General features: G+C 35.3%; 1 protein-coding gene across 1 annotated transcript in view; it reads right to left on the reverse strand.

Moving 5' to 3' along the window:
- The window catches only part of LOC108974030 (methionine--tRNA ligase, mitochondrial), a 38,238-nt gene extending 30,309 nt beyond the window's left edge, over positions 1-7,929 (reverse strand). The window contains exons 1-5 of the mRNA XM_018941603.1: positions 7,743-7,929; positions 7,401-7,681; positions 6,925-7,347; positions 6,142-6,235; positions 3,814-3,984 (exon numbers count right to left, since the gene is read on the reverse strand). Coding sequence (XP_018797148.1) covers positions 3,814-3,984; positions 6,142-6,235; positions 6,925-7,347; positions 7,401-7,681; positions 7,743-7,836 — 1,063 coding nt within the window. The 5' untranslated portion in view covers positions 7,837-7,929. The remainder of the gene's footprint in view (positions 1-3,813; positions 3,985-6,141; positions 6,236-6,924; positions 7,348-7,400; positions 7,682-7,742) is intronic.
- Between the last annotated feature and the right edge of the window lie 3,873 nt (positions 7,930-11,802).

Genomic DNA, 11,802 nt, shown 5'->3' on the forward strand with positions numbered 1-11,802 from the left:
TTGAAAATTGAATTTTTTTCAATCCCGGCACGAAATATCCTAAAAAAATTTCTTGAAAATTTAAGCCCTTAATATTGACATTAAGAACTGGGCCAAGGCATGTATAAATTTTCTTCACCCTAATGTATATGTAAATATATTTTTTTATTCGGGTGGCCGTTCTTACCCAAATTTCTTTTTACTCACTTTTATTTTCAATTTCATCCGTTTCTAAATATTTCTTTGCCCATTGTATGTAACATTGATCTTGAAAAAATTATATTTTAATACATATAAAATTTTCCGCTTTGCAAAAAACGGGTCTTAATCATTTTTTCCGTATAACCACTAACTTAAGATGCAATAAAATTTACACATCAAATGTAATACTGCTTTATTATAGAACCACGCCGTATGAGCAACACAAATTTAAAATACACTCTTAAAAATACTTAGTACTTTTAATAAATAAGTTTAATTGCGTATAACTTTCAAAGTAATTTTATGAAAAAATTATTAAGACTCAAAGTTGCCTCTTTCGAGATAAGAAAATGTATTGCAAAAAGTCAAAAATTCCTATATAAGAATATTAGATTATAGCACGGTTTAAATTGATAATAAATGGCTTACTTACCCTATGTTAGTACCAAACCAAACCAAAGAAAATTAACTAGAAAAATAACGGACACCCTAATATACATACTTATACTTATAAGTACATGGTACGTAATGACCGTATTCACCGACCTATGACAATTAAATGCTCAAATTAATTGGAATTATAGTAGTCATTCAGAGCCTGAACGATACTGTTTGTGCGTAGGATAATTATCATTGCTTTAGGAATAAATATGTAAGAGCAAGTGTGCACTAGCGTGGATTTCTCCCGCAAGATCGCAAAAATATGTTAAGTAAATGTTACATATCATTTGTGGGACCAACCAAGGGTATAGAAGAACTCCTTAATCACGCCTAATCAAGCATTTTTGGCTGACAACACTCGCTATTCTTATCCACCAATGCCCTATTGTAATAAATAATGTTATTGTAACAATTACTGCATGTGGGCGCACCAATAGATTTGCAGCTTAACCTGTTATAGCTCCACAAATCTGCAAATTTCAGTGGGAGTGACGCATGAAACCCGAACTATTTGACTCACATCATGGTTATTATACATCAGAGTAGAAAACTCCGAGTTTGACTAAGAAGTCTTAGAGAATTTTGTTACGTGATTTTATTTTAATCAACTTCGACTTCGACAGATCTAACAGATTATGCTGACACATTCTTCCAAGAATCTTAAAGGCATCTGAAGGAACATACAGACTTTTAGATATACGTATCGTCACCTGAAATGCAAAATAACGTATTATCAAAAAATTCGAAATTGAGTGTCTTATTGATTACGCTTCACCACTTCAAATTACATACATAATATTACATATGTTCAAAATGTTTAGGTTATGCGATCAGATATAAGCCAGTTTTAACCGATATTATTTTTTTTTCACTCATGTTCCATTTTATTTCGTTTTTCATTCATGCCGCTGTAAATTTCCGAAAATGTTGTTACGTTATTTTGCATTTCAAGTTACGATATGTAGATGTTGACAATGTCACTTGAAGAGTCACAACAACAAGTTTAGGAAAATTAATTGGCTACATTGCTATCTTATAAATATTCTTCTCTAGAATGACCAAGCACTTATGAATTGATCTTTAATATTCATATCTACTCGATCGGTGAGTTTGTATGGCACATGGTGACTCGATTTGAACAATTTCTTCGGAGATTGTACAAAGACACTAAATTTTACATTTCCCGATTCTCTATTATGTGACTTCTTCAATCTACGACGAAATATCTTCTGTCATCAAACAAACAGTCGTCGAAATCGCGACTTGACTCCCACGTCGTCACTGTTGACAGTTATAACTTCCCAGCCGTAGGTAATTTCGTCTACCTAGGAACCAGTGTTAACAACAAGAACGTCAACCTCGATATCCAACGCAGAATAACTCTGCCCAACAGGTGCTACTTCGGACTAAGTAGGCAACTGGGAAATAAAGTTCCCTCTCGACGAACAAACACCAAATTATACGATTAGCAGTATGAGTCGATGAGCATTTAGAGACAGCGGCTACGCTAGATAGGTTTTGTCGTCCAAATGGATGAAAACATTCCAGCTCATTCAAAGCAGTACCTGCCGCGTAAAGCAGAGGAAAAGGAAGACCTCCCCTCCATCAAACAGTAGTAAAATAGTAAAATGTAAGTAGTAATTTTTGCATAATTTCGTTTCGTTTTTCAAAACAACTTTATTTATTCGGTAATGTCGAATATCATACCAAAAATTATTAAAAACCATTTCAACGGAGATATTGGAAACTCTCTTTATATTTCCACATTCATGCCAGTGTGAATGTAGCTACACAAGATTATAATTAGAATTCTTCCAACTTGTTTTACACAAATTTATCCCGTTAGTGCAAGTTTTACACAGAAAAGGCGAGGCCAAAAATTGATGACATCTTTCTATTGCGCACAAGTGTATATGCCCATACGTCCATATGTGTGTATTCAAATACGAAACGACCCTACGGTCAGAAAGGTTCAATTCATCTTTTGGCATACATATAATTAATTATAAAATACTCAAATATGCATTGGCCTAGGTGAAGTGACAATACAATAACCGAAAACTTTTCTCAAAACACTGGAACACTAATCAAATTTTCAGCTGAAAACTAGAACAATATTCGTTAGGGTTCCCGGCAAGGCGGGCTGAAAGTTTATTCATGCAAGCAAACTGTTTTGCAACTACATACGAAGGGTATGCACATTCATGCATACATACATAAGTACGTAAAGCCCTAAAGCTTGCACAAAATCACACACGCAAACCGACAATGATTCTTAAAATAATCGTTGTTGTTGTTTTTTGTGCAAATCTTTTGCAAAGGCGATTCGTAGACCCCAGAAACAGAAGGAAATTGGACCAAGGAAGTGCGTTAGGTTAAAGAAAAGTCATAAGCAATGTATGCGTGCATGTGTGTGAAGCAAAACTTTTGCAGCCAGCAGCCATCAAGCAGGAGACAAACGCACACACTCATGCTAAGCCCAGAAGTTTAAATTAACTTATGGTTTTTAGAGCCACTGAACCCCCCGTAGGGTGCGAAGGAGTCATAACACCGCAAGACATTACAGACATTCTACATACGCACATACATGCATACATATATAAGTAAACAGAATTTTGAGAAAATCTTATATTTGTTTTCTTGTATTTATTTTGCCTCTACAACAATAAATAGCAGTGTGAGGAGAGGCATTAAGTAAATAAATAGCAATTTGTTCGTTTGTATATGCGCGTGGTCCCAATCGTGCAATCGCGACGTTTAAATAAATTCTCTAATTCGGTAAACCTACTTTAAGCCACAAAGGTTAGACTATTTTTTTCCCCCCACAAACTCGAAATAGTTGCTTTAATCTGCCATACTTTAAACTTGCAGGAAGCTCTTTTACCTGAACGAAGATACGCTCGCAGACGAAAAAAGCAAAAAGTGAAAGGATAAACATCATGACCGCCGTCGCGTGCAGATCTACAACTCTTCGTACATAAAGTGCTTCCTTCTATGTATTTTCTTTGCTAAATTCTTACTAAATATTTAAGTTGTGCTGTTTCCTGCATTTCTACTTCAAGCACTCTCGATGTTCACTAAGTGATTTCGCTGCTATGTACTACAGACGCTGCTATATACCATACATATGTACGAGTGTGTACGCAAGTAAAGTATAAGTGTGTGTGCAGGTAAACTGTGACTTGTACTTACTGCCATCGCTGTGAGCTACACCCTCGCGCAACAGGAAGTACCGCAGGCCCTCCATTGTGTAAGTTTTGGCTGCCGCAACCGGATCCACCACGTTTTGCTTACTTTTCGACATTTTTTGCCCATCCACTGTCCAGTGGGAGTGTACGAATAGCTGCTGTGGCGGTTCCAAGCCTGCAACAGAAAAGAATTTAATAATCTCAGCAAGTTGAAAACTTAAGCATCTCAGCGAATTAAGTATAATATATGTATAAACCAAAGTGGGATAATTAACTTTAAATATGTTGGGAAAAATGTTGAAAGTCAACAATAGTTAACTTTTATACCCGTAATCCGATTGGTTAACTACTCTATTTTTTTATTTTTTGGGCGCCTGGACTTTTGGAGCAAAAGGTACAAGTTCTCGTGAAATTTGAATGTTTCAAACTTAATAATCTTCCTCAGCGGAGTACACATCAATATACATACGACCGAATCATCAAGGAAGACATACATACATATTTCCACTATTAGTTCTTTCTAAGGCGACACAAGATCGGAGTTGAAGCAGTTTTAGACATACATACGAGGTGTGTTCCAAAAGTATCGCGAATTTTGTGTTTTTTCAAAAATTATTTATTTTTTCATGAATATCTATTTTGTCCCCTTCAAAGGAATCCCCACGAGRTATTATATACTTGTGCCAACTGTTTTTCCAATCTTCGAAGCACTTCAAAAAATCATTTTTTTTTTTTATCTTCTTCAGCTCCTGTTTCGATGCCGTCTTTATCTCGTCAAGAGAAGCGCAACGTGGTCCTTTCATGGGCCTCTTCAGTTTAGGGAAGAAGAAAAAGTCACAGGGGGCCAGATCTGGGGAATACGGTGGCTGCGGCATCATTAGTGTGTTGTTTTTGGCCAAAAAGTCGCGCACAAGCAACGATGTGTGAGCAGGGGCTTTATCGTGGTGCAAAAGCCAATTTTTGTCACATCTTCTAGGCCTTCTGCGAACATTTTGTACCACAGATAAACGTTGCTTCGGTCCAAGGTAGCTTCTCCGTATGCCACACTCAATAGGGACACTACAAAAAATAGACCGATAGTGACACCAAACGATGCCATATTTTCCCCCACTATCTTGTTATTTCTCTTCAGTAAGGTTTGCCATTTCCTCATGGAAAAGGATGGATAGTTCCCCATGTTCGTCCCATACGGCCCCTAAATTTTCGGGGAAAAATTCAGATGGGAGTCCAAAAAAGTAAAATAGCAGTAAGTAGTTCAGTCACAAGATCTTTGTAATTGTCAGCTTTCACATTTCCAAGAAAATTTTCAACAACAACCTTAAAGGCACTCCAGGCTCATATTTCAGTTTCATTGAGCATTTCTTCAAATGTTTCATTTTTCATTAGTTCTCTTATTTGCAGACCCACAAATATGCTCTCCTGCAATTTTTCTTCCCAGACTCTTGGAAATTTTTGTTTCAGATACAAGAACCCTCTTCCATTTCTGTCCATTGCCTTAACAAAATTCTTCATTAAACCCAATTTAATATGCAAAGGTGGTAGTAGTACCGGTTTTTTGTCCCGAAGTGAGTGCCTGACCAACTGGCCACTGCACGGAGTGGTCATGTGAATTTGTTGAATAGCCAGATGTTACACGAAATTAAATCAGGCGAATGCAGTGGTTGCGGCACGATATTAGTTGAAAATGTGGCGAAATAATCACGAATCAGTATGAGATGGTGCATTATCGCACTTCTTTGTTCAATAAATTCAGACATAGTAAAAATCACAGAATTCACTTTAGAGCCTAGCGTATCTCAAATAGTAATGGATATTTTGAATTGAAATTTAGCATAGAAGTCACTAACAGTACTACCAACTTACAGAAAAAAAAAATTTACCGATTCGAAAAACACGCGAAATACAAATTAATTCAAACAATTTCACCTTTCAATTTAATCACAGTAATATTGTAAAATCTAAAGCCGCAGATTACAGAATATCTGTGGGTGATAGAAAAATTCTCTTTTCAGATTTGACTTCAGGATATCAAACTGGAAACACCTAAGAATTTTCATGTCACAAATTATGTGCCTACCAGTATAATCTTTGTATTACTTCGTATACTGCATTAAGTGACTTCAGTCTCTATGGTTGGTTTTATTATAAGGATCGCAAGCTTTAATGAAACTGGTTATTTTTGTTGCTCTTGACATTAGGTACATTGTTACAGAAATTGTGCTTAAAAAAAGCGGATATTTTAATAAAAAAAAATACTGATTTCCGATTCAATAAATCTTTACAGTGACGTAATTTCCTAAGCGTGATAAATTTTCAATTATTGTTCGGTTACCTGCAGCAATAAGAAATGCGGGCCAATAAATGCCATGGAATTTCAGAATATCTTTTCCGATCACTTGTACGCTGGGTGGCCACCATCTTCGATACTAAAATAAAACAAATGCAAATATGTAATGTGAATTAACAATGAATATACACTAATATGAACAAAAAATTGTAGGGCTCATAATTTTAAAATTCTCAATATACTCTTCAAATTCTATGTCGCCTCTCACAAAGTAATACCCCTTGGCCTCAATACACTTGTGCCATTTTGCACAGATGTTTTCACGTTTTTTCCAATTCTCGAAACAGTTGTTAAAGTGAATTTCCGAAATAGCCTTCAACGCGCGTAGCGATTCATATTTCATATCTTCAATTGACTCAAAACAGTTTTCCCGCAGCGGTAGTTTGTGCTTGCTGAATAGCTAGAAGTCACACGGTGCTAAATCATGCGAATACGACGGTAGCGGCACGATAATAGTTGACCATTTTGGTGATAAACTCACTAAGAATCAATGTGGCTAATGTGGTTTTGGAACCAGTCGTGCTTTCACTTTTCTTATGACATACTAAGTATTTTATCAATTTGTACCAATCCTTACAATCAAATTTCACTCATCGTTAAAATCGCCGAATGCACTAAATGTACTGCAGAAAGACAAGCGTATACTAAACTAATAATTATTTAAATGCGACATTTTGCACAGATGTTTTCGCGCTAAATTTAATTTAAAAATTCTTAATATTTTTTGCCCACTGTACAAAGATGGTATTATGAAACAATTTTACTTACCTTTTCTTTGGGATAACCAGCAGCAGTTAAATAATTTATGAGAGCATCTAACCACACATAGATCGTTTGTGATTGATCTTCTGGCACTGGAATAGCCCAATGCACACGATTTGCAGGGCGTGACACCGAAACGTCTGGCAGTGGTTCACTTAACATATCCAGAAGAATATTTTCAAATTTAGTAGGACGTATGCGGCCACCCTGCTTAATCCAGTAGAGAACCTCATCTTGCAAGGCTGACAAACGAAACATGTAATTTGTTTCCTCTGTCCATTCAACAGGATGACCAGACTCGAGAGAAAAGCGCGCACCTGTCGCCGAGTCTAAGCGCAATTGAGAATCTGTAAGGAAAGTCTCATCAGATATACAGTACCAACCACTGTAAGCGGCAGAGTAAATATGACCACGTGTATGCAGGGTGCGCTGGAATTGAAAGTCGTTGATTATTTATCTAGATTAATACTTAAAATACACACCCAAAAATGGGACACCGCCTGCTTATGCCGTTCTTCCGTTGTGCGTATAAAGTCTGTGTTGTTTATACCAGCTTCGCGGAATAAATACCTGTAACGTTCTGAAATATCGTCACAATATTGTGCAACTGGCACGCCTTGCGTTGCTGCAGCTTGTTGGATTTTTGTGCCATGCTCATCAGTGCCAGTACAAAGTTGAACTGATTGTTGAGGGTGCCTCAAACGTTGGTAGCGGCACATAGCATCTGTTATCACAGCAGAATAGAGATGTCCAATGTGGGGCGCTAGTGATTCAAAATAATAATAATAAATATACTTCCGTTTAGAATTTTTCGATATACTAACCAGCATTAACATAGAAGATAGGCGTTGTTGCATAAAAATCTTGGCCAACTTGCGCGCAATAACGGCGCACGGTATTTAATTTATTAATAAACATTATTTTATGTTGAAATCGCTACATTTAATTCAGTAAATTTCACTATTGCTATAAGTTGGGTAATCAAAAATGCGCCGGTCCTTAATTTACCAGCCGCAAAACAGCTGCTTTATATTTATTTAGTCATGACACAAACCGAATAACAACGCAGAGTTGTATTTTTGAACACTAAACGGTAAAGTTACAGACGTCAGTGGCGTTTTCATTGAATATAATGAAAATTCAAATATCGAGGCTATATTCGTTTTTAAATGAGGCAGAAAATATCATGGTACAAGGGAAATCTACCGTGGAAAATATACATATGTATATAAGAAAGTTGTGAGGAGCTACGTTATGCCAAAGCAAATACACATTGTTTTAGAGTTTTCTCTTAACCAGAAACAAAATATTTTTTGCAGCCAAATCTAGCAAAAGTAGAATATTTTTCGAATTATTTTGATAACCAGACCATATTATAATAAGCTCTAAGGGATCGCTAATCATTGACAACGGCGAATACCGCAATCGATGGAAGTCTGAGCTGTACAAAATTTACGAAGACATAGACTTACTTTAGGTCATGTTGTCCTATTGGAAGAGAACACTCTAGCTTAGAAGGTTTTAATCAGTACCCACCGGTGGAAGCAGAGGAGGACCTCCACTTTGTAGGAGAGATCAGATATCTCGAATTCTACACTAATAAAGAAAGAAAGAAATGCTCGCTAACATCTCAGTTGTCAAAACATATAAAATTTATATACCTTGTGAAGGGTATATGAAGTTTGTAAGACCTAGAAGAGAACGTACTGTGTATAAATGTCACGCCACGCTGTGAAGACTAGATTTAGTGATGTCCGTTTGTCCATCTGAGATATCAATCTGAAATCTTTGTGGTACCTGGAACAAAACTTTACACTCTTCTTTGGGGACAACGAAAATCTATAATTGAAGCATAGGTAGAATAACTAAACCGAGCAGAAAAAATCTATAAACGAGTGATATGAGTAAGATATAACGGGTTCTATATTTTACATTTTGTAGCTTTAAGCATGGTACTATAAAAAATTGTTTTGGATCTTTTAAATCAAAAATGTTAATGAAGAATTGTTTGATAGAGGGACCGAAGATCTAAATGAAGTACATACAGACAAATGTGGACAGAATGCGAATCAAATTGCCGAATTAAAAAATTCGTTAATCATGACGTTACTGGATTCCAAAACTTTGGAAGGTAATTTTGAAAATTATTTTATAAAACAGAATGTAGGAAAGTAGCCACAAAGTTGATCAAAGAAATGTTGAAAACTCAAGCGTACAGAAATATTACGAATGTACATATGTATTTACAAACACGAGTATATTGTAAGTATGTTACATCTCATAATAATAATTAAATATGTAAATTAAATTAAAAAGAAATCTAATTTCTTTAAGAAGTGTTTGTATATATTTTGGTAAAATTTTTATTCGTCCACTCCTATTAGCGGACACCCCCCATAAGCGGACACAAATTGTTGAAACCGTCAGTGTCCGATTGTTGAAGATTTCACCGTACTTGGAAGATAACACAATAAAATTAAGTGAAGTGATCTTCCTATTAAGTCATTCGGTAATAGAAATTACGATAAGTAAACACCCAAACTAATAATGTAATTAATATAATTTTTTTTTAGTTATATTGATTTTATTACATACATTTTTATACCCTGAACAGGGTATATTAACACCCAGAAGGAAGCGTCGGAGACCTGTAAAGTATATATATATATATGTATATAAATGATCAGTATGTTGAGCTGAGTCGATTTAGCCATGTCCGTCCGGTATATATACGAGCTATTCCCTCCGTTTATAAGATATCGTTTTGGAAATTTGCCAACGTCATTTTCTCTCATTTGTCGGAATCGCCTTTATTGGACCACTATAACATATAGCTGCCATACAAACCGAACGATAGGAATCAAGGGCCTGTATGGAAAACTTTGGCATTTGACGTGGTATCTTCACGAAATTTGACATGGATTACTGCTTAAAGTAATAATGTAATCTTCAAAAATATTGTTCAGATCGGATTCCTCTAGCATATAGCTTCCATACAAACTAAACACATAGTTACTAAAAGAAATGGCCCTGTGAAGGGTATATTAGCTCCGGTGCAGCCGAAGTTAACCTGTTTTCTTGTTGTTCTCTCTGAATATGCCGCACATAGGAAAGTATACAAGTATGTACTATATAATCACATATCTCAGAAAGTACTCCACCAAATTCAACTTAACTGCGTGATATAACATTATCTCGATATCCTTATGTTACTGTTTGTATCGTAATCGTAATACAACTACTCTTACTTCTCATGTAAATCGTAAATTCAATCGGATTATAGTGAACTTCTCTAAAACAGACACACACCGTTGCAGTGTTTTTATCCGAGTAAAGAGTCTGTCTGAGAACTATAGATTATACAAAATTCTTTCATATATTTTTTGAAATATTACCAAATAGTGTCCGGTCATTGAAACGTTCTCATGTCCGTTTATAGGAATTAGTTTTAATTGAAAATATTAATGAAAATGTTGGGTTCATGAAATAAATTTGTCCACTTGAGGGACTTGGCTGGTTATAGGGACTGTCCGTACTGTGAAAACTCACTGTATTTAATTTACATTATTTAAATGAAGGAACAATAAAGAAGTCGGAGCAAATATATGAAACAGAAAAGACTTCAAGGCATGACACAAACATTTAAAATTGTCTTTTAAAACCGACAGTTTTAAGATATACATAACTTCAGATTAATGGGTAGCGACATACATGTTGGTCTTCTTTATGCTGTTTCAATGTTCTAAGCTATCTCAACCGCTTTCCTAGCCGGTATTTCAATCGCTTGGAAGACACGGCCTTTTGCCGCAAAATTTATGGGTCGGTGCCTACTCCATTAGCCATTTGTGATACGGCTGTGTGTAAGTTGTAAGTTACTCTAACCTATCCTTTCTAGTGCAGCCGCTAGATTGGTTCTTAGCGCTCCCGTTATAAAGCGAACATCGAGCGAGTTTCAGCCTTTAAATAGTCTAGATAAATAAAGTGCACATAATGAAAACATCGGGGATTTCGTTACATTAAGTTTTATGAAAAAGTAGTTTATTTGTGTCATCACTTTTGTTGTATCTAGTTATAATTAATATACAGTTTCACTTGTCATAAGTATTCATAATTTGTATTATATTTTGTATAGCTATATTTGCGTTTTTTACTTTAAATAACACAATTCTTTAACTTTAAGTCTAATAGTAGGTAATAATTTAAATATTTATGCTTGTATGTATAATTAATTGTGGGATTTCAATTTGCACGCAAAGCAAAATTTTCGACTGCGCACAACACACTCAGATTGACATGTAATTACTAGCAAAATGCATACATTAGGATTAAGTGTCTTAATTTAGTTTTGATATAGTCGAGTATGTATATGGGTACGTATGTGTGTGTGCATAGGTTTTGCATATTTCTAATCTAATTGCAGATTAGTTGCAGAAGTGCTTGCAAATTCACATAATTGCATTAATTCAGTAAGCTACGCGCATTTCAAGTGCCATATAACGAGTTTAGTGGGATATACTATATGCATATCTTTCGGAATAAACGAACGAAATTGTTTTATATCCATCGTTTTTTGTTGTACAGGCAATTGACAATTAGTTTGAATGCGAAAATATTTATCTAGCTTCAACAAACTCTTGCTATTTACTAAGATTACTTTACATAAATAATTCTTTTACTGTTTTCACTTAATAAACTTGCTTATTTATAACAGCGAAAGAAATCTCAGTGCACTTTATGATTTCTTTGGCTTCGTTTTTAGTTTAACATATTAAAAACAGTTCGTTATGAAATTTAACAAACAAAAAATTAGAGATTAGATTCGTTTGCATTTTGAGCACGTTATAGCATCAGCTATACTAGCTAGCTAAAGAACTGCCAAGGTTC

The sequence above is a fragment of the Bactrocera latifrons genome, unplaced genomic scaffold (genome assembly GCF_001853355.1).
Source record: "Bactrocera latifrons isolate USDA-ARS-PBARC rearing strain unplaced genomic scaffold, ASM185335v1 scaffold_52, whole genome shotgun sequence".
NCBI lineage: Eukaryota > Metazoa > Arthropoda > Insecta > Diptera > Tephritidae > Bactrocera > Bactrocera latifrons.